Source organism: Gobius niger, assembly GCF_951799975.1.
Source record: "Gobius niger genome assembly, chromosome: 2".
Classification (NCBI taxonomy): Eukaryota; Metazoa; Chordata; class Actinopteri; order Gobiiformes; family Gobiidae; genus Gobius; species Gobius niger.
Window position 1 is genome coordinate 33,670,806 of NC_136853.1, and position 24,783 is coordinate 33,695,588.

At 40.3% G+C, this 24,783-nt stretch overlaps 2 protein-coding genes across 3 annotated transcripts in view; one reads left to right on the forward strand and one right to left on the reverse strand.

The window, feature by feature from the left end:
* The window catches only part of LOC306983080 (chemokine-like protein TAFA-2), a 219,454-nt gene that overhangs the window by 84,225 nt on the left and 110,446 nt on the right, over positions 1-24,783 (forward strand). The gene's annotated exons all lie outside the window — the stretch shown is intronic.
* Positions 1-24,783, reverse strand: part of iqsec3a (IQ motif and Sec7 domain ArfGEF 3a) — a 79,557-nt gene that overhangs the window by 44,068 nt on the left and 10,706 nt on the right. For both annotated transcript variants that reach the window (XM_079582750.1, XM_079582751.1), the window contains exon 2: positions 21,478-21,558. In XM_079582750.1, the coding sequence (XP_079438876.1) occupies positions 21,478-21,558 (81 nt within the window). The remainder of the gene's footprint in view (positions 1-21,477; positions 21,559-24,783) is intronic.

Here is a 24,783-nt window from a genome sequence, read left to right on the forward strand (position 1 = left end):
ATCCGTCTTGGACATCTCTCGACATCTGGATCACTTCATCTCCGCTGCACTCACTCACTTCATCTCCCACTCTGTCATCTGCGGTCGAGCCATCTCTCTTTCACATACAAACTGGCTAGCATCCTCTCCGGTTTGGTTATTGTTAAATGGTTTAACCAACCTTTAGTTGTTTTGTACAATTTTTCAACTTATAGTGTACAACTTTCATTGAGCAATAATGTAATGTAAACAACAGGCAGGTATTTTTTTACTCTTTAAATACATCTACTTGTCCGGTAAAATGTATGTATATTTTAAATTAAACAAAATGATTTACTTCTAAACCAATATAATTGACATTATTATTTTTTAGCATTTGTTCCACTCTAATGTATTCTTTTTTATTAATCTTGCTTGACAATTGTTAGTCTGTTTATTTCCAAATATGCAATATCACTGTCACTTGTCTCAGTATGTTGTTACAAAACTATATTTACTGCCGTGTATCTTATCAACAACAAACGGACAAAAAGTGGGCCACTTGATTTATCTGATATAAGTCTGTCGCCAGGACTGTGCATTTTTATATTTTATCACTCATCCTTATAGCTTGTGTTTTTTTAAATGTGTTGCAAACTTCTGGATTCAATGTTGCAATTAACCATAACATTGGCAATATAACTTCTAAAACTGCTGCTGAGGGAGAGGCGGGTCACAACTCCGACAACAGTTGTAGCTGTTAGCTTTATGTTAGCTCTCTGCTACAAACACAAGCTTCTTTCTGTCTGCGAGGAAATCAGTGAGAACTCAGGCAGGAAAATTTTGCATAAAAGGCAAAATAAGGATCTGTGCGGAGGAATAAACTGTCGGGACACGTAGTTCTGTTACTGTGTATTTTTCACTTGCCCCTCGGGCAATAAGGGAGAGCAGGGCACTTGCTCAGATTAAAAATTTACTTGCCCTGGGCAAGAGGACAACCATCAATGTCGAGCCCTGAAAAAGTGGCTCACTGGTTCTTTCTCAATTAAAACGCTTATAATGAGATGTAGTGCACACAAAGGTCTTTATTCACACGTGTCTGCTTTTACCTGCTGAAGGACAAAACACACTTTTTCAAAGTGAAGAGCATATAAACCATATGCTCTTCAACCCTAGTTCAGTTCAGGGGCAGTTTATGCGGCGACAGAACGGCGGTACGTTGGTATCGGACCAATGGACGCTATGGGGCTGCCATTGCTGTAGTACCTCCATATAAGCTAATGGCAAGGGGGGCGTGGCTACGACCAAACTACGCAACCCACGAGGGCCGAGTCTACAGTGAAGATCCCGCCCTTTTGCCCTTTTAAGGAACATGCTATGTCAGAGCAGGGGAGGAGGAGTCTCTAAATCCGCCATAGATTCCCTTTTGAACGTGGTCATTATGGTCAGCGGGAAGGAGTGAGCAGAAGCTGTCTAATTCTACAGTCTATGTATTGGACGCACATTTCGTTAACACAGCATTGACATCGCATCGCCTGACACCTGGCCTCACTGAAAACTTTGGACGGGGTAGTTCCATGTCTCGGCGGGAGGCCATTCTCAGCCACACTGCCTCATGAACAGGAGACTCACGATTGCATTATTGTGTTGTGAAGCTTCTCACATTGCTATTTAGTCAGAATGGTCTGTAAATAAGTCGCAATCATTTACTTTTACTCTAGAAAGCTCGAGAATTGTCTTAAAAAGCCATATTAATTGAAAGAGATTCAGACAGATGTTTTCTCTTTGTACTCACGAGACCTATAAAAGCATGTGTTAGGAATACAGCGCTGTTTGCTGGACAAAGACGTTTTCCTGGAGACGGACTGTCTTTGCCTCTCTGCTGAACGACCAATTGGCCACTCAGAGGATTGAGCCATTCTGGGATCTGGAGACAAACTGAGGATGCACCTCTCATTTCTCAACACGTCAAGGTTTAAAGATGGACATCCTCCAATGTGCCCCATCCATAATTACAGAGTCTGCTCACGCTACATCCTGGTTCTGTCATAGTGCTAATATTTATGGCACAGACTTTAGAGAATTGGGATTGGTCTACATTTCAGTAAAATCACTGCTTAACCCTGGAATAAACCTGCTTATATTTTAATTCAGATTTAATCAAGTGCTAGTCGTTAATCCCATGGGTTTTTATCTAGCTTAATCCTATAATAGTTATAGTTTTGGTTAAGTCCTTTATTTTTTGTCCCCTAGTAATTCAGTTCTTGCGGTTGTATTTGGTCGAAAGCAATTCGCTGTTCCCTTCCTTTACCGCAGCACAGAATCCAAAGCACAGTGTTTATGTAACCCTCAAGATAAGGAGTACAAATCCATATATTAATGAGACTATACATCCTTTCGTCATAGATGTACTGCCTATTTTTGGACTACTGCTGTGTTGCCTTGGAGGGATGCTACACACTCTGGTTGCCCGTAATAGGTATTTGCTCAGCATGCAGTGCAGTCACTTGCATTTAGAACTGCAGCTGTGGATATTTTTCGTAGCTTTCTGGCTACTCTTGCACATATAAAACAAAAGAATCGCTTTGAAGTAGAGCCTAGTGTCCTCTGATGCGCCTGCTGTGTGGTCAAAGCGACACACAGCAAATTGCATGTGCTATGTTCACAGTACAACCCACAAATGTGCCCTTATTGTGTTACCCCAGGCCTTGAACATGGTGGGCTCTGACATGAAGCCCTAACATCTGTATGGAGGGGAGTAAACAGAATAGCTAACAGAATAGCTAACAGAATAGCGTTGCACTGCTGTGGTGGTGACTTTCATTAACCTTGGTGGAAGGGCTAGTGCTGCGTCATCAGTTCGTGCAGGAGGTGAGATGAGATATTGGACCCCGTGACAAGTGAGTTCAAGGGTCTGTCCTCTGGTGGAGTGGAGCCAGAGAGTTGCTGAAGGGGGCTTTAGGAGCTGCGCTGCATCAGAATAAGCCACTCATAATGAGGTCCTGGAAGAAGATGCCTGTTGCTAAAACTAATATTACGTCACTGTTCTTTTTTTTGTCAACCATTTTAAGAAGAATTTATTAGTTGACCTTAGCTTCAGTGTCCAGTAGCAGTTAATATCAAGTATCTAATTCTAAGGACTAAACAAAGAATAATTAGGGCAAAACTCTACATTTAATAATGATTCGATTTGTTGTATAACAGCTCATGACATGGCGTCTGTATTATGCCAATTTAAGGAGCAATTTATTCATTTAAATTAAAAAGGAAGACAGAAATGTTGCTTGACATTATTTGATATGTTCAGCCACAGTCAGTGATATCTGTGAAAGTTAATAAGGGAGCACTGTTATTTACTCACTTCTGTTAATCCCGGGCAGTTTCCGCTTCCACTTTATCAGTTTTTCCTGTAGATTGAATCGGTTCATCAGGCTGAGCACAAGGGCAGACTGGAGAGCACAAGCCTCTGCATACATAAGCTATTGCTCTCTGTTGAAGGGATAATGTGTGGGGTAAATGTGCAACAAAAATTCAACTTAGAGTCAGTGAGCACGGAAACATAATTTACTGCAACATGCACAAACCTCAGAGTAAGAGAGGACGGCCACGGGGCAAACTACATCTCTAAGGGAGTTTTGTATTGATTTACAGATATAAACCGGGCGGAGAGAATTGATGCAATATCAAATCAGATACAGTACCAGAGAGAATCGTAATATCATTAGATGAAGATAAGCAGATGCACCGATCTTAGACAGAAAGATGAAACGATATTTGCTTGTAGATGTTCCACATGGAACAAGAAAGTTATTCTTGAACTTAAATAGTCAAATTATTACACACAGCCGATATGTTATTGATACTTTACAAGTACTTTACTTTTGGGATTTTGTACACGGTCTTTACTTCATTAGTAGAATGTTTGTAGTGTCATTGGTTTTGCTCTGTTACTGTTTTTTTTAATGTACTTTGGTGATTTTTGTGACATTTACATATGAAAATGCTTAAATATCTGCGCCAACTAACCTTCTGACCACCACCAACGATAGGAACCTGGGGCCCATCCAGGTAACAGGCCCTGCCCTGTTTTACCATCTGAGATTGGGTATTCGCTGATGGGGCCTGTTTAAGGAGGCAATGGAGGCATTTCTATGTGATCGTTTTATATCGCATTTGAATTTGCATCAGTTTATGGCATAAAACAATAGCCTAGTATGTGTGCAAACTGTCTGAATTCACATTGACAACAGTCAATTAGTCTGATCTTCACAATTGACTTCATTATTTGAAGAAAATCTGTGAACATTTAACTTGAAGCCTATGAGTACTACAATGTAGTTTGTATTTTGTATTGTTTTTTAGATAATTGGGAAACAAATAGTGATACAAATTTAACAACAGCCCTGAGTCTGACGTCCAAATATCACTAAATTATTTGCTGTAAATACGAAAAAATTTAACTTAACAGCCACCACATAGCTGGCTGCTGTACTGCTTTTTGCCTCCAGCTGAAGTGGTGATGTCACTGATGACACCGGCAGCAAAATCTACCATCTGTATCCATCTGCATAGTGGAAGCTTTACAAAGCAATTCATTCAATGCATGGAATTTAGGGATGGGTACCGAATCCTGGTATGATAACGGCCCCAGGGCCATGTTTGCCGGTCCACCCGAACCAATAGGCTCTCGCCTCAACAGTCTTCTTACTGGTGTTAAAGAGTCACACTTATCATGTGTGCTCAAATAGGTGCTTTAAAAAGGCTCTCCCCTCTCATGGATGCATTCCCTGCATGGGATCTGTTCATCCTGAGAGCACACGGTGTCGGACCATTCCCGCACTTCCCTCCCTCTCCAGACATGTGCACGGTGAGAAAGGTGTGCTAAATATGACTTATATAAGCACACGGGAAAGACACGCTCACACATGCGCGTCAGCACGTCTTGACCCACTGGACAGTGGACACAAGCTGAGAGACAACGTGGAGAAAACTTAATTCTTAATTTGCTAGTTAATTTTAAACATTTTCATTTAACATTTTGGTTTATTGTGTATTTTACATCCCATTAAATAAATGTTTAGTAGTTTATTTCACAGGGACTATATACAAAATACATTAATCTTAATGATTTTGTAACAGATTTAGCCAATGCTAATTTCCATGCAGTCCCCAGGCAGGTGACACAACAGGACAATGTATATGTTAATTGTAAATAAATTGGGCCTAAATTATTTTCTTTTGGCTTTTAAAGTACTAATAAGAGTACTGTTAAAGTACCAGATAGATAAGGAGTATCGATAAGAGTAGTATTGACAAATCCTTAACGATGACAAATAAAGAAACAAACAAACAAACAACCCTAATGAAATTCTATGAGTTGGTATTATTATGTGTTTTGCTCACCTCACTTGTTCCATAAACTATGAATCAGTAACAGTGTGCATAAAGATTTAATCCAGATGTAGGGCTTAAAACAGGTTTTCTGGTTGAGCATTTTGCTCATTAAATATACTACATTTGATTGCTTGACTGATGGGAAATTTGTTGTAACCATCTTGAAATTCTCTGTACTGGTCTGTTTTAGCAGTGTAGCGTGTGCTTGATCAAACTACTTGACATTTTGCAGATCTAAAGGGATTAAAACCCCCTTTGAGTTCCTTAATCACCAGTAATTGAATCAATATTTCCCAAATGCTATAGGGGGCCTCCTGTAGTAGCAGTTGTGAGAAGCCAACAGCACAGGGGCACAGTCTATGAGTGCAAATACCCAGGTTTATTGTTGCAGTGAGTGAGAATATTTGCTTGAAAGGGTTTTTGATAATTGTGTTTAACAAACAGTGTGCTAAAAAGAGTTTTATGCATTTACTGTCCCCGGAGAAAAATTGCGTATTTTTTTTCCAACAAATACTGGGTTTGAAAATGGGTTGGCTTTATGAAATATGAAAAAAAAAATATGTCAAATTGACTCTCTTCAAGAGCTGCTGCCCCAGGATGTTGGTAAAATGGAGGGAAAAGAGTTGCTGAAGAATAAGTGGATAACAGGCAGAACGATCTATGACTGACAGAGAAAAATATACCAAGGGTCCAGAATGACTTCAAGGATGCACCGCCCGTGACACACAGATAAATCTGCACCTATACGACATAAAATGCATTCTCCAGTTTTGAAGAAGGATGGACATGTTACAGGGATTGAAAGTATACAAATTTGACATACCTACTTGACATTATTTTGTGTACATAGAACTGCACATCGTTAATAACTGTCTAATATAGTGTTACACCACAGTCTGGGTGAATACTCGACTCTGATTGGCTGGAGGGTGTAGGTTAAAAAGTGAAAACAAACAGATACAGACGGCATCTCTGGAATTGCCCGTATATGGTCATGTTTGAAAACAGTTAAAGGGGAAAACAACTTGGAGAAAAATCTAAACTGTCTCTAATTATTCAAAAACTACTTTAACAAATGCTGAATTATGAATATAGTTTTCTATTAAATAAAGATACAAAGAGGAGGAGCAAAGTAGTTCAACAGCCCATAAATACATAAATAACAGATTGTGCTAATGCAAACGCTAGCTAGCGTTAGCTACGACTGCCATGTTTGCGCTTCTACTGAATAATCTGCTTTGAATAAACATCCATATGCATTTCGTTGCATTTGACAGCTACCCTAGTTACCACCATGGAATTTTCAGCTGCCACCCTCCTCAATTCAAAACTACAGGCTCTTGAATGCTGTGATGTCACATGAATGCAACCTTATAATATTGCATTTGCATTACATTGTGCAGCCCTAAACTTGTCCTCTTTAAATGCCATTGCTGTGTTGTTTACTAACAATGAACTATGTTTTTCTTTCTGTATAGTTTAACAAAAGAAATAGCTATGTTTACTTTGTGGAGGCAGAGACAGAGTGCTCAGGAAAAAACAATTCCTTAAGACAAAAGCTGCTGCACTGAGGCGCTGTGACTGAAGCAAACTTCCTCAACCTGATAATTTCACCAGCTAATTGCTAATTATGTGGGCTGTTAGACAATTTGTTCTTCTTTTTGTGAATATCCTAAGGAAGGTGGAATTAATGCGCCACACTGCCCAAAATGACAAATAACTTCCAGCATCGTGTTGTTAAACTTAAGATCACATGTTGCTCAACATCATCATGGAATTAAACTTCAGATGGTAAGAACAAAAGAAGAAGAAAATGTGAAACTTCCTCTATGCTTTATACCAAACCCTAAGTTGTATATAATTTGGGCTCATTATCAGGGAGGCATACCCACAGCACATTCTGTTCTACTGTGCATAATTAGCTGGAAGCGTCTTCAAAATCATATTTCTTATGATTCATCCAAATTATGATAAAACTTTTCCTATTGTGCTGGAGCTTCCTAGCTTTTGGGGGAATTTCCGACAAACAATTCAGAATAAGTTACTCTGAGGAACCAATTTGTAGTTGAAGCTGGAGGTAAGGAATATTGTGAAGTGACAATGATCCATTGGGTTAGCATGGTGCCTTTACTTTCCAACACGGCGACCTCCAGGACGATCCTGGATCCATTGTTTGTAGGGTTTCTGGTTGGTTGTCTGGATGGAAAGTATGCGTAACCATGCAGTGTTCCATCGGCAGAGAAACCCTACCAGAAAGCCTAAAAACAATCGATCCTTGAGTGTCATAGAGGCCACTGTGATGGAAAGTAAAGACACCATGCTAACCACCAATACAGCCGCTTGGTCACTGAAAGGTTAAATACACACAAAATTCTAAAATCCCAGCTGATTCATCTCACGTTTTATTTGTAGAGTACGACATGTTGCGCTCAGGGAGTCAATACAGTGCCAGTAAATGCGTTAAAGAAACAGGCCACCTTTTTTCCCACACTGAGATATGTTCTTACCTGAGGTTAGACGAGTTGATGTGTCTGGTCTTTACATGTGCGCTCAGTCACGCAAAATGACCAAAGATGTTGTTAGCCTTTAGCCTCTCCCAGCAAATTCCTATGAACCAAACGGGGGTGAAGTTAGAATTGACCAAGCTCTTCCACACAGTAATATCTTCAATCCTAAAGAATTCTGAAGATATTACTGCACGGACGTCGAAGTGCTCCTAAGGTGTTATTACGCCTAACAATATAGTACCCCCTTTTTATCCGCTTAGAAAATCGACATGTTTAATTTTGTGTAACTATACTTGGATCGTGTAACTACTCACGTAACCGTATTTAATTAGGGAAAAAATGTGGAAGAGCTTGGTCGCTTCTAACTTCACCCCCGTTTGGCCCCATCTTTGGTCTTTTTGCGTGACTGAGCGCACGCACAAAGACCAGACAGCTGAGGTAAGAACATATCTCAGTATGGAATAACAATAGCCTGTTCCTTTAAGCACAGGCTGGTCCTTGCCCCCTCCACTCCCCTCCTATTGGGCTGTGGGGAAGCTTACAGCCATGGATCCCCTGTCCTTGCCTCCCATTATTCTCCCAGAAACAAACCATTAGTTTATTCTGGTAAAAGTCTGATGCCAATCCCATAATGCTTTGTGATATGACACGATCCCAAACTCTATAGGTTAATCCTCCAGCCAGGTGACTAGGAAAATACATTTTGGCTACAGTAAAATCACTAAGCAACTTTTGAAATTAACTAGTAGTAGCAAGTACCATAAGCAAGGGAGATAAAAATAAGATAGTCAAAAGTCAAATTGACTGATCCTCTATTTAGATATCCCCCCCCCCCCCATTTAAATAATAGTGGCTTTTACAAATATAGTTCATAAACATAGACAAGGAGCTCTCCAGTCCGGGAACATTTAATTAAAAAAGTTCCTCCAAAGTCTGGATTGCACTCCAAATGATGATAACCTGTGATCTGTGATGGATTCAATTAAAATTAGATAATTGCACAGCCCTATGCTAGAGTATAATTTGCAAATGCTTATAAAAAAAAAAGACAAAAAGACATGAGACAAATTTAACGATTGTGACGCTGAAGATGAAGCCGAGGCAGTTTAGTCTTGCATTAGGCACTCCAGTCACTGTCGGACATATTCTCTCTCATCTGTCACCGTCTGCACTGTGATACACCTCCTACACTTTCTACTGCGGTGAGATCCTCTCAGCGGTGAAATTACTTCTTCTGAGCAAAGGAAATTCTCTTAGTATATCCTCAGATAAAAGTTTTCATCTTCAGTATTGGGATGCCTTCACAATGACATACAGTAATACATAATACATTTTGAGGGTTGCCATTAATCAAGGCAGGTGCTAAATAGAGGGTGCAAGCTGAAAAGTAAAATCTGCTGTTTTGTGGGCATGGTGCACTTAATTTATAATTTGAGGCTTCTCATCAAAAAGTGCTTTAAACCGTAAAACTAATATATGATAGACTCCTTATATGCAAAGTGAGATATGTATAGCTTTTATTTGTTATTATTTTGATTATTATGGCCCAGCTTGTAAAAAACAAATTAAAATCTCTGTAAGCCATAATCATCAATACCTGTGTGTATTATATTTTCTGGCACCTGTTTAAAGTCGAGCCTCTTGGACTAACTGCAGGCGGGAAAGAGCTTTGTGGCTGATGTCAGAGTAAAGTGCATTGCAGTAGTCCAGACAATTTGAAAAAAAAAAAAGCGCACAAGACTTGCTCAAAGAGGTTAGAAGCTAACAAAATGTTTAATTTGGATTAGGCGAAGATGATAAAAGCAAGACTTTAAACCCCATTGATCTATCTATGGTGACGCCAAAGCTACATTATTTCATTCGTTGTGCACTATATGGAGCGTGCACAACCGTCTGATTCATAGCCCCACATGCCCTTGCTTTTTATAATAGGCTGGGGCTAAAAAAGTATGACATCTGTTCTATTTATTGAAGGAGACTCTATAGGTTCTGCTCTCATTTGTTGGATATGAGGTGAGTAATGTCGCTGGCTTGATTCTTGTCATGATTATTGTGTTAAGAATCACAAAAGTGACACAAAAGTGAAACATCAAATATTACTCACAATAGTTTTTCCTTAGTAGCAGGAGCAGTACCCATTGTGGCCAAAAGCAGTGGTTCCAAACCTTTTAGGTTGCTATCAATTATTTTAAAAATGATCAACTTAACTTTATTTGTATGTAGCCATGTGTTGGGTTCAAAATAAAGCTAAACCACTCTTAAATTCAAAAACATTTTATATTAAGATATCACAAAAAAAAGCCTTTCTTTTCATATCATATTGAAGTACTGGCCAGCTTCCTTTTCTTTTGGAGGTAAGACAAAAAAAGGAATACAAATAGGCAAACAAGCTAAAACCATACAAGATTCCTGACTTAATTAAAAGCTACAGTAAACAGATAAGAGCTGACGTAAAGTGACTGTCTAAATGGTCACATTTATGTAGCCCCTCTACCTGCTTAATGCACTCAAAGCGTTTTACATCAAAGAACCAGTCACTCATTCACACTCTCATTCATTCACCAATGTATGCAGACACTAGAGGGGTGAGGTGTCTTGCCCAAGGACACAACGACAGTGTGCACCTGCCAGATCCAAACCACCAACCCTCTGGTCACAAGACGACCTGCTCTCTTCTCTGCACCACCGTTGCCCAAGGTGCAAGGGCAGTGCATTCCACAATGTTGGGCCTGCAACTGAAAAAGAACAATCACCGCTCAGTTTCCTTTGAGTCCTTGGGACTGCTAACAAAGAGCGGTCTCCCGACCTGAGGCTGTGAGCAGGAGTATATAAAGCTGAAGAAGGTCGGGCAGATAGGCAGGTGCAAGGCTGTGAAGACATTTAAAAACAAGTACGAGAAATTTAAAGTCAATACGGCGACAGACAGGGACCCAATGTAAGGACTTTAAAACAGGCGTTATGTGCTCAGGCTTTTTAGTGCTAGAAGGTGTGCAGCCACAGTTTGGACAAGTTAAAGTTGGGCCAAATTTCTGAAATACTGACCCAAGAGGGAGGAGATACAATGAGAAGAGGAGAGGCCCAAGAATAGATCCCTGAGGAACCCCACAAGTAAGACTGGATTCAGAGGATTCAGACGATCCAACACGGACGCAAAACTGTCCATCTGTCAGATAGGAATTAATCAACACGCTGCCTCAAATGTCGACACAATTTTCCAGCCACGGCAGGAGGATGTGGTGGTTCACAGTGTCAAAGGCTTGAGTTAGGTCCAACCGGACCAGGATGACTTGTTGGATCCGCGTACCACCTGGGGTCCCTGTACCCCTGGAAACAGTGGTCTAAAGCACAGCCCAGAACAAAAAGGCTTTAATCGGACTTGTGAAGGAGCCACTCCTACTTTATGTTTGAAGGCAGAGGCATCTGAGGATTCAGCAAATCTTTTCTGTCACAAGTCTTGTGTCAGTAAATCAAAGATGATCTGCAGCACATCACTCAAATGCTGAAGACATTTCCTTACAGATTCCTGCCTATTATTATCAAGTGAACTCTGAAAGACTTTAAGTCATTTGTTGCACTGCATCTCTTGATTGGTTAATGCATGTCAGTTATGCCAGGCAAACCGTTTCTCTTAGGTGGCCAGTCTATAATTTGACTGCACTCTGAACACTAAGCATTGGTTATAATACCAAATTCTCCTTGTCTTCAATTTTTCCTCACTGCTTCATTACTAGGAACATCTCTGAGAGACAGCAGGTTGCGCTGTCAGCACATTTTATATTTTCCTCCCCTCGCACTTGCCTTGCTCTCAGTCCTCGCCTCTCATTTCCGTGTTGAGCTTAGCACAACTGCCGAGGAGATGTCAGGACAAGGACTCTGCACCAGGACGTAGGGGTGGTGTGACAGGGGTGCACACACCTGGGACACCTAATGGTCCAACACGAGGAACAGTGGGGACAGACTCACTCCCACATATTAAGGATATATTCAAATCAGAATTCATTAATATGGCGGTTTATTCATTGCACCAACTCTTTCTAAATTGGGGTTTAGTTTTTCATGGCTGACAACCAAGGCCGAAAAATATGACAAACATGTCACTGTCCTTGTCTCACGTTTGTGCCCCCTGCTGATCAGAGGGTGTTTCAGAAACAGTTTAAAGAGTACTTGTTTCAACGGCTTCAATATTATACAGTCCAGCAACTCACCTACTACACCATGGGGACATTTTATCAGAGCAGAGTCAGCCACAAGCTTAAAGTATCGACTACAGGATGCAACTATAGGGCTTGTGGGATTCTCCTGATGCCAAGTAATAGGATGGCAGACTATTAAAAAAGTGGTTGGGGACAGAGAAGGGCATAGACGCTGCTTTAGCACATTTTGTACTCTTGCGCCATGAAGTATCAAAGAACAAAATGTGTTCCCTAAACTAAAGCCTTATCTCAAATCTACTGAAATGGTGGCTAATCAAAGCTTCATTCAGAATGAGAGCAGAAGGCGTTCTATTAGGTAGAGATATGTGACAGGTATAAGCAAAAAAAGCACGGTGGGAAATGCAGATTTATTGTTTGGCAGTGACTGGAATGGTTATTACTGCAAAATCAACCCGCGGCACATTTAAATAGTTTACGAGTAATGTTCACGGCAGTATCTCTGGGGGCAAGTCAGCCGCCTCCTGAAAATGACCATTGTTTAGAACAGTGCATTATGGGACGTAAATGCACACTATTATTCACACAGATGCAGCAAAAATAAAGTCTACTGTATATAAATTGAATTCGTCAGCAGCCTATATGCCACGCTGTTGAGTCTAAAAGTTGGCCTTTTGTACTGTCAGTGCTGATCTATAAATACGGGCTGCTGAAAGCCTGCTGATTCATGACACCCAAAGACATACTAAGCATCATGCGCAGCGCCTTCTGCAGCTGCAAAGTCATCAAATGTGGGGCCTTTATGAAATCTCCATTGTAATAAAACTCAGTGCCTGCATCACAGTGCTGAGATAAGACACAGTGGAGAGGAGAGGGAGAAGTGGAATATCGCAAAATACTCATCACTGAAGCAGCTGTAACGGAAACTCAAGATTAAAATGGAAAAACAGAGAGTTTTTCCCCCCTCAAACTATGCTGTAAGGAATGCACGATCTCATTTGTACATTTCAATATTAAAACTGTTTGAACTTACGCATCAGTCCAGTTAAGATATGAATAGTAAGCAAAAAAAAATATGGTAATGATAATAGGAGTAAAACGTCCGCGCAGTAACTCCTAAAGGTTATTGACGGAAGTGAGCGGGGGAAGTCTTTAGGAGTTACTACGCGGACGCTGTGCTCCTCGTATCATTACGCCTCACAATATAGTCCCCCTTTTTATTTGCTTATAAAATCGACATGTTTCATTTCTGTGTAAATATACTTCGCATGAAAACACTTCACGTAACTTTATTTAAATAGGGAACTCGTGGAAGAGCTTGGTAGCTTCTATCGTGAGCTTTTTTGGAGCTATATGACATGTGGGAGAGGCTGCGTATGTGCTCCGTTTGCCTGGCAGAGCGCACGGACAAAGACCAGACGGGGATATATTAACACGTCTAAAGTGAGGTAAGAACATATCTTAGTATGTAAAAACGGTGGCCTATTCCTTTAAGAGCAGCCAACCAGATGAGCATATTTTCATAGTGTATTGTGGTACTTTCCATAGACTGCAATTATGATGATTGTGTTATCAAACCAAAGGTTTCCCTGCTTTAGCCTGTTTGTTCCCATGACAACCGGACAGTAGGCAATGTCACTTTCTTGAGTATAACTGATAGATTGAAACGGAGAGACAAAAAAACACCAATACACAAACAGGTATTACACTTATACTTAATATATATACAAAAAAACTTTCTATTCACATTCTCTAACTCTAAAGTATGAAATGTTCATCATGTGGTTTCTAAACGACGGGTTCACATGGTTTGCCAGGGATTGCAGATACAATAGTTTGTATCCCACAGCGCCATTTTGAAATGAGGTATTCATTTTGTTTTTTTTAAATGCGACGGCCTTAGTGTTAGTGTTTGGTGCAGAAGTAAACCGCCATCTCCACACCCATGTTGGAAATCCATGTTCGGACTTTGTTTACGAGTAGCGGGTGCAGCGTGGATGCATCCAGGTCAGATGACTCAGGCCTGTCAATCACAGCCTCAAACCCCTCCCACCAATGCTTTCTCTGACTCGGTACGCTACGCCTCTTTTTCATACATTTTTCAAATCAGGCTTGAGGCTCTGGAAGGTGGGGTTAGTTGTCCTTTAAATGAAGGCTGGGAGGGGACACATCCACAGTGAGGACCACCCATCTCTGACACGAGGCTGACAATAACAAGGACTGTGGCATACTTTTTCACTATGCCCATGAATGTCCCCCAACTAAAAGGATCAATCATTCTATCTGAACCTTCTTCTGCCTCAATGCATCCTGGTCCCTGTAGTCCTCCACAGCCAGAACCCTCATTTGTCTCAGTCACAAGCAAAAGTGACAAGGCCTGTGTACTTATCCTGCACATGTTGAGTGAACAGTTAATTAGTTCACTTTATTAATGTTGAATAACGTGAAGGATGCTGTTTCCTTTTTGGGAGTGTCACCATTGCAAATCCTTCAAGCACGCAAAGTATTACATGTCATTTTACAAAGATTACAGAACATTTATGTGTCCTCTTCCTGGCACGGCCATGTTGGTTGGAAAAGGCACAAAAAACAAGATCATCTTGTGACTGTCGGGATTACAGTTTAAAGAAATCCTCAAATTTATGTAAAAAAATAAATAAATAAAGTCCTCACAACTGAAAAAGACATGATTGAGAGATATCTGTCTTTTTATGAAAGTTCTTTAAACACCTGCATTTTGGATCCAATATCCAATTATTTTTTCGCATTTTACATAAACATACATTCTGGGTCTAGCAGTGTGTTATTATACCACATCAATAATTGCAGTCTATGCAATTTACATGTTGCAACCATGCAAACCGCTGTCATCATGAATTTGTATGTACAGTATTTGTATGTAACCACGCACTACTTTCATAGCTTATAATATCATAAAAGATGAGGTTAATTGCATGGGCTGCAATAATCTGGGGGTGTCAAGTCAATATGTGCATTTTATTATTCAAAATGCACATACTGACTTGACCAATCGCATCAGTTCCATTTCTGCTTTATATTCACCATGGTAAAAATTCATTGAACATGGCCTGCCACTTTCCCACTGACACAAGATAAATCATTGTGGCCGATTAGCCGAGATAATTCATTTAGGTATTGTTCAGACCGGCCGTGTTCTGTTACTTGTCAGGCGAAAAAGTCTAAGTTTAGATGCTTTTAGAGAATAATGAAGATGTCTTTCAATACTTGGAAAAGGCAGTTCGTCTGGCAGCTAATCTGTTACAGTCTCAAGCTGTCAAAATTATGGAGCATCACCTGCCAACACTGACTGGTGGTTTTATATTTGACTCTGAAACCAAAACTGTGTTTACTATAGTCCCAGCTGGTCGCCATGACTCAGATGCGACAGAGGCTTGATTTGATTTGAGAAGATGGATTTATAATCAAACAAAAGGGAACATGTGATGCATAACGTGCGTGCCATAATAGTGACGTTGATCTTCCAATCGATTGATTTACAAAAGACTCCCCCCCAAAAAAAAAAAAAAAATGAAAACAGTCCATCTAGCCCTTCAAGCTAAATCAACCGTAGCAGTCATTGTTTTTTATCTGTTTGACACATCCTGTCATTTAACACCTCAAATCTGTCTCTTGTGAGGATGCTGACAGTAATTCTAGCAAGAGCATGGAAAATAAAGGTGTTTATTTCATCCAAGAGGTATTTTACAATATCCTTTAGCTGCAACTGGATAGTTGTGACACCTCAGTTTTCAATCTTACAAAAATCAGGCTGACCTTTGGGCTCAAAACCATGGGTGAATTTTACATCCATTTTTAAGTTAACCAATAACAACAAGGACATTTTCAAAACTACTATCAGCTCAGCAATGTTGTAAAACATGAGGTATGGACTTACAAACTCAAATAACATTTAAAAAAAGTAAATATATAACTTCTATCAACCAAATCAGCAGGAAACATAATAAATGATATACAAATGATGCACTTCCTGAACCATTTATACTGGAGTCTCTCCTGCTTGATACTGTGCTAATTTTATTTGCACTGCAATATATATATATATATATATATATATATATATATATATATATATATATATAATTATTATTTTTTTCATTATGATAAAAAGCCGTGACCCAAATATGACTTGAACTTGTAAAATATAATGTAAAATATAGATTTATATGATATGCCCAATGAGATAATATATAATGCATACCGGTAGTCATTTACCAAACTCCCGTGTCTGGTAAATACACATTTGTAGGAAATCCCATTACTGGCTTACAATCACATTTTCCTTGTTTCCTAAAAATGTATGCTAGCGCACAGCTGCCATTCAACCCTATAATCATCCGTCTTGAGGCTGGTCCAACAGGCATCCTCAGGGGTGTCATTATTCACAATTCTGCTGCTTTTTCCTATGCTAAAATATTCAGTTGGGCTTTCCATCCATTTTAAGACTGAGCCTGTGTGTGTACTGACGACACCAGGTCGGCTAGAAGTTCATCCTAAAGCAGGCCACCAAGCTACCAATGGCTGAGTCAAATTCACTGAACACTGGTTGATGTCAAGTCTTTGGCTTAAGAAGAAATGTGTGTCATCGCAACACAAAAGGTTGTGTTCTTGTTATCATGTTGTGCTATTATTAGTCTGAGTCATCAAACGGTCTGATGAAATCACTTCACTACAGTTCACTATTCTTATAATGTGGTATTACAGACTTAGAAAGTATCTCCCAACATACAACAGTGGTACAGGTGATACTGCTGGAGTGTTTAGAGACAATGTTAAGTGTGGTCCTCTTTTTGTTTAGTCCTATGGCTATGGGTAAACATGGTTTGGCCTCAATTTAGACCTGATTCAAATCTGGCAGTCATGCTACACATCTGTCTTAAATCTGTTGGTAGGTGGTGTACTTTGAGTGAAACATTTACTGCATTATTTTATTGCCGTTTTATTGTAGAGCTATAGTAGAGATGTGCGTTTCACTTAGAGCATCTTCAGAAACTTCTTCTCGCTCTTGTCGTCAGACAGTGAGGCTGGTGTGAATTACCCGTTTTCAATGCAAATCTCTCATCCTCAAGCTTGAGTTATCCCATGTTACAATTTGATCTTAGCAAAAGCCATAATCTCTAAATCTCTGCATACCCCACTTCACAACTATCGCAGAGCTTCACTATCGCTTACCATCCGTCTCCAGACAGTTCAGCAGTTTTTGATTATACAACTGACAAAGTGTGTCTCCAACATGTCCTCACAGAAATGACTGAAGATGTCGAGCAGAGATCAGCACCTCCATAGGGTCCTCATTATAACTGACAGTGAAATCCTTACCGGCTGTCCACTCATTAGATGATCCAATGATCCAGGTACACTGCATTATACCTGCCATCTTATAACTAAATCTAACAGGCTAGATACAAAGTGTGCCTTCAATTTATTCTGTACGGAAATAACCCACACGACTGCTGCCCTTTTCCCTGTCTGGCCCCGGCGACAGCGGCTAGGATTACTCACAGTCGAAGAAGCTGCACAAATGAAATATCAATGATTGCATTTAGGCTCTCCAGTTGTGAATGTAAAATGATGCTTCATTATGTTGTTGGGAGTGATTCAGAGGAAGCAGTCTGGTAATCAGAAGAAATGCAGTTTGGTCTGTTGTCATAAAGAGGGTTTAAACTAATACTTTGCTGTGCCATTTGGTCTGATTTATCAACTAGAGATGTTTTTCCAAGAAGCCCCTCCCTGCATGAGCTGTAGTCAGGCCAAGCCCCCCTGGTTGGGAACCACTGTACTAGAGTAAAAAAAATAAAAACAACAAATGACAAAAAGATTGTCTAATTCAAGGATGTTAAACATACAGCCCACGAGCCTGATCCTGATCTGATGATTTAATCCGCCCCCTGCCATGTAGAGCATAAATTTCAGTGTATGTGAAAAAAAGGTAAGTCTCTAGCCCGTTCCTGTGCGGAGTAAGAATAACTGGGGGCAGCTAAAATTTAAAAAAAAGGAAAGATTTTCACACGTGACCAGCAGAGGGCATTGACATAATACGAGATCAGGATATGAACAACACATTATAGCCACGTGGTAAATGGATAGTCTGCCCCAGGGCAGCTGTAGCTTCAGTAACAGCTTACCACCACCGAGTGTGGAGTCAATGAATAACTACTATGCAGTACTTTGAGACACAGGCTTGTAAAGTGCAATTTTACAGTGTAAGACGTTGTTATTGATTAGGCTACAGTCAATTTGGGGCTTGGACCAAATCACAGCTCATCATTATTATTCATTTATTGGAAACAATGTTCTCAATAGTATTTTCCTGTTTACATGAACCCAAAATGAGTTTGACACCCCTGGGCTTATTGATCAGGGACAAAAAATATATGTGTCTAGTGTCTACTAACACTCATGCTTTGCCTTTTTCAATGAGGGAACAAAATGTTTGAATATTCTTTTCATATTGACATTAATATTTGGTTTGAGAAGTGCAGTGCTGCAGCCAGTGTGTGTTTTAAAGAGACACTTTTGCATTCCTGTTTTAGAAAATCATTATTGCACCTTCGCTCCTCCTTCCACAGATTTGCATATCATAAAAGAGCGTGTGAGTGTGAGTGAGTGTGTGAGTGTGTGTGTGTGTGTGTGAGTGTGTGTGTGTGTGTGTGTGTGCGTGCGTGCGTGTGTGCGTGTGCGTGTGTGTTTAGGTGTGTGTGTGTGCAGTGTATGCATGTCTCTGACACATAACAGCGCTTTAAAGCACACACACAAAGACAAGGGCTGTGTGCTCAGGTCATTGCCAAGTCAAAGCATGCAACATGAAACAACTATTTTCATTTATTTTTTTTTACTCCACATGAACACAGATGCATTACATGTGTCAACAATACAGCTCACTGGTCTATGGCATGGCGTTGAAGAGATACTACAACACACACACACCACTGCGCACACACACGCGCACACACCAATGCATTATGGGAGTTGTAGTAGCATAGACAGTTAGCTCTCACATAAATAGCTGGTTGCGATCACAGTGGAAAGAAAAATATTAGCTTGATCGGTGAGGAGGTTATGATGGCGATGGACACAATGGCCGTGAGGTGGGTGTAGTTGTGGAGCCATGTTGCAGCGGATGTGTTGGAAGATGGACAAAATCACTGGCAACAATGTGGAAATACAAGAAATAACAGCTTCCGCAACAGGAACAGAAAGACATAACAAAAGACGAAGAAACACACGCTGCTAAGTCCTACTTTTTGTTCCTCTCTAAAGCCCCAGAGATGATGGCTTTGAAGCGGTTGGAGCTGGCAGGAGGCTGACAGGTTAGCGTAGCCCCTTCTGTTCTGCACTTTGTTTGTACCTTTAGTCGAATAGTCCCAAAGCCCAGAGCAATCAAATCCCACCACAGCAGAAGCACCTAACTCCTTCCAACTGACAAAGTTCGAGGCAAGCCACGCAATATTGTTGTTGTTGTTTTTTTTGGCCTTTTCAACCCTTTTTGTTTTACTTTGACCGTTTCCTTTTACAGATTGGTAGTTCGGACTTTTCAAAACCACTTGTTCGGCATCCGTGACAGATAAAAGACACAGTTTGGACGATCACACAATGATTTCATGATTGTGTTATGTGAAAAAGTTCCGTGAAAGGATTTGGAGAATGTGTCAGACAAAGAAGGACTTACGTGTAAAGGATCAGCAACATTTTGTGGCGGGGTGACGCTTCTTATTTAGGATTAATCCCAAAACACTTGTGTTGGTTAGAAAATGCTTTATTGATCTAAAATGTAAAATGTATTCCACATGGCTTGGCCGCTCTGACGGGCGCAGCGAATCACAGCTATCCCTTTAAGAGGACAAATAACAGGCTGTCTCTGCGGCTCCAAGACGACTTTAGCATGTTGTTTTGGAGTTGGCACTTTTTTGGCATCGTTAAAGCGCCAGCAATAATCTTTGACTAACATCGCAGTCATTTCACTTCGCTCAAAGTGAGTTCTCCCAGATTGTCTAATTTTTTATTAATTAATCTCTATCATAGGCAAATAAATGCTTATAATTACTATCTATGCCTAAAATAAAGAAACCAGTGACATCTGAGTATCTACAAGGGCAAATAAAATATCTATGTCTTATCTATGGCACTGATGGTAGTTCACGATGACTACTGGGGTAAAATCATTCTTAATAAATTATTAATAACTGTTTGATTATGTGAAGTAATTAAACAATTACATAAACTGAGCAGAACGTCTATTACTACACAATCCGATTTACAATTCTTTCTGTTCAAACAAGCTAATAATGGTAGATTGCCATTGTTGTAGGTCTATTCTGAGTCTAGCCATGTGCTTGATTTAATTCCACTGCGTCTGAGGTATTCACAGTGTGATGCTGTCAGAGCTTGTTGGTCTGCCGCCTTCTGCCACTTATGATTGTGTCTGGAGTCGTGGGGAGCTGTGATTTACCATCAACACACAAGTGCTATTTTGTGCAACTTTTTTTTTGGATTGTGGGCATTTTGTGACAATCCATGATTGAATTACACAGTCCCCCCACATAGAATGCACTCAATAGCTATTGGTGCACTTTGGGCAGAACATTCGCAGTAACTCACAGAGAAAATCCACATTTATTTCGCGTGGAAAAAAAGACTTTCCTGATCAAAGCCAGTTGAAGATTTGTTTCTGTTTTACTACTGCACATGTAAGCAGGTTTTATGAGGGTATCTACACACATGAAACTAACATGTTTTCTGTTCTTCATTTGCATACTCAGTTTTCTGACTAAGCTTTGACTTGGATTCACATTTAGCTGCATCATCTCATTTAATCATCATCTGCAATAGCCTCATCTCTTTCTCATTTTAAGACTCAAATTATTTAGCCATGTTGTTTACAAGCCACAACTTGGCATCATCTAAAGTGTCACTGTCATGCATTAATCTATGACAGACAATAACGTCACAGTCATTTCACTTTGCTCTAAGTAATTTCTCCAGATTGCTTAATTTTTCTGCTCTATCACAGTCCAGATTAGAAAATGGGATCTTGTTTAGATTGTTCCGAGTATTATGCATGCTCTAGTTGATTTATCAGCTACAATAAAGCATCATCACAGAAAACAATTTCGCAGAGACCTCCAGCCCAAGATTGTGTTACAATCCCCTCAAAGGGTCAGTCAGTGTCTGTCACTATGGGCCCATCGTTGCTCATTGCCTTTTATTAGTTGCCATAAGCTTCACAACCACATCAAATCCAGTCATTCCTACTGGGGCAGTTCATCTATGATCGCCTTAAGGAGAAGAAGAAGAAGAACCGATATACGCTGCTGCATTTACAGGATGCATGGTATGTGGCTGCAAGTTACAGCAAATCAACCGTCGAACAGAAAGTACAGGAGTGAGTCTAGAAGAGTGTGCATGTGTGGGGAGGCTGTGGGTCTTACCTGGGGACACAGGCGGAAGAGGTTTCTGCTTCCGGAGCGTCAGGGGCTGGGCAGCAGAACTGGTGCAGCACAGTCTGGTTTCTGACAAGTGGGAGACACAAGAAAAGAAATGTTAAATACTCCTAGTTGGGTCTGTTCTGAAGCATATTCAAGTGCAGATTAGTAGTAATGCCGGCCGCAGGTAAACAAACTGCTGTAGATCCGGTAACCTAGCAGATCACACCCCGCCGCTGCATAGTTTACAACCAAGGAGCTGATGCTGCTCAAATAAAAGTTATTTTAAATGCAAAATGGTAATATTCAAAAAATTATTCAGTCAACACAGACATTTATATTGGTGGCCTAGTGTTATAAGTGATTTGCCTCAAATATAAGGACTGCATGAATCAAAAAATACATATATCTCCAGAAATCAACAACATTCTGGATAATTAGGAAATGAGGCCCTATGTCAAAAATCCTGAAATATCCCTTTAACCTCTTACCGCTTAGCTTTGCGTTGTTGTTTTTCATCGCTTTCTTGTCGTGTTTCACCACATGTTTGTCACCTTTTCTATTGCTCTTTAGTCACTTTTTTGTTGTTGTATTATTGTTGCTTTTCTGGCACGTTTTTTGTCACTCTTTTATTGCTTTTTTGGTCACTTATTTGTTTCGTTTTTATCCTTGATTTCATTGCTATTTTGACGTTTTAGATTTGGGTAATGTGCTCAGTTCTCAGGGTTAAGAGGTTAAACAGTGTTTGTATGGCATTACAAAAGATTTTAACAGTCTTTGTCTGTATTATTGATCAAATCATCTGTGTTTTATTAACTCTGAAAAAGTTATGATATGACTATGTATCAGAGGTCATTGGTGTAATAGGAAAAAAAAGTGGGCATTGCTGCTGTAGACTACAGCTGGTAGATTGGCTAAAAGATTTATTTGAGGCTAGGACAGCTGTGTTGCATGATTTATACAAACCAATACCCAGTAATAGTGAAGAGGAACAGCCACAGAAAGCACACATGTGGGGCTATTTCTAGCAAGGATTTCAGCTCTGTGTTTATAGTGTGTATTTAGTGGAATTACAGTAGATATGTTCCTTGACAAAGGGAACAAATTACCCAGGCTTGGGATTTACTACAAAGAGTGCACTGATGTGATTCAAACAAAACATATTCCTCCCTTGTTTTAGCCCCTTCTTCCAACTTGTGCTTTTAGACAGAACCCATTAAAGACACCTGGATATTGCTTGACTTGCACTGACTCATCTCCAGTGAAGGTGAAATCTACCAGGCTAAGAGCATAAATATAAAACTTTAATGTGTGCCGTGCATGTAAAAAGTAGAAATGCGTTTATTTTTGCTCCTCAATGCTATTTCTATATCTTCTACTTCTCGGACATTGCATCCATCTCTCGGCTCCTGCTCTGCCAAGGTCCCTTCCCCCATTTCTCTCACCTCTGTCCCCTCTCCACTGATTTTCCATCATTTTGATAGCCCCATCCCCCGCATGGTGCGGTATAGAGCAGAGCTACTTGATCTATAACTCTGGATGTCAGACAAGGCGAGCTGTAGGAAGCCCAAGACGGGACAACATGACAAAGAAGTGGAGTATCCCTTATTTGCCCTGTGATGGCTTTTAGCATCAGTCTCTACATTTTGTTTCTCCAGGGATTAACAGGGAAACAATGAGACGTATATATCTTCTTCCTCAGTGCCACAGGGCCACAATCTCAGCCCACACAGAGATATCTTCATTCATTCCTAACCCCCATTCAAGTCTTTATTGCGCTGCACAATGTTTTATGGATTGTAACATTCAAGATGTTGTGTTTCAAGGATGGTGTAACAAGGATGCTATATATTATCAAGAATAAGTTCAGGGAGTCAGAGCCGGGAGGGCAAATTTTGTTTAAGGGATGCTAAGGTTCAAGATTTCCTCCAAAAATACTTAATTTGTGCTCATTTTCTATTGGCTACAATGCAAAATGCTCACAGCGCCCTGGGTTCCCACAGCCTTTCAGGGAGCAGCGTATTGAACACTGTTCATAGCAAAAAGTAAAGGCAGCCGCAGAATATTGCATGTTAACAAAGTGTGTTGGTGTTTCATTCAGCTCAATGTATTAATAATTAGAATTTTTCAAAAACTGTATATATGTGTTTGTGCTTTTTGTCACTGTCACTACCAATCTCCAAGTAGCAAATATGTTGCAGGGTATCTAAATACCACATGTGATTTAAATGACCATACGCATAGCAGTTGTGAAACACATGTATTGTATGATTTGCCTTCAGCCTGCGTCTTGCAGTGCACTGAGTATTCCAGTTAAATTGCTATGGACCAGTGAAATCCCAGTACGTGACGACCTTTACTGCTGACTCTCCTTGTGCCTTCCGCACCTCTGAGCAAACCCGAGCACTCGTGAATTCAATCGATGGCTCTTATTGGACCAAAGCAGCCTCAGTATGCCTGTGATGGTGACAGTGGATGGTCAATCTATAAAGGGTTTTGCCAAACAAACTCACCACTGCACAGCATAAATATTTTAAGTGAATAAATAACAAGGTAAACGGTCCACTCAATAAAACGTTGCAGATTTATTTTTACCACTTACTTTCTATTTGACATGCTTAAGCTGCACCTTTCTTTCATCTTTGATCTTTGCACCAACAATATCCCAGCAATTTCTCCACAACGACATCCAATCATCTAATAGAACTTTATAGCATCAGAATCTAGTCTAATTTTTGATGAGGTGGTGCAACTGTTTACAGCTTAGGAGCTATCCGTGGTGCTGAACTCCCTTTATGCACACACTTGAGTCGGATTTCTCAAACATTTCCCATACAAAGCCTCGACAAAATTCTGCGAGACTTCACAGCACACACACTTGGATGTTGTTTGATCAGTGGGTGCAAAAGATTAAAAGCAGCGCACATGGCCTGGTTTCTGATCTTGAACTCCACCAACTCAGTTCCTCTCATGGACTAATCTCACCAACCTATGAAAAGTCTATAAGCTTTCATAAGCCCTCAAGCACACTCGCCCTGGTGGGACTGGGTGCAATCAGCATGCCACCATCTGATTCCTTCTTGCCTCTATCGATTGTTCTTCCCTCAGTCTAATTCAGACACAAAGATTGCTGTCCTGGTTTAGGGTAAGGGAGTATAAGACATGAAAGAAGATGGGCAAATGGAGTGTAAGGTGTAGGCTTTTTGAGATAGGACAGCTGAAAGGAAGTGAAGAGAATGGACAGGGATTCAGCAAATTTCCAGAGCCATGACTCAAACGTTAACTCAAGACGATGAGAACAGGTTATTGACG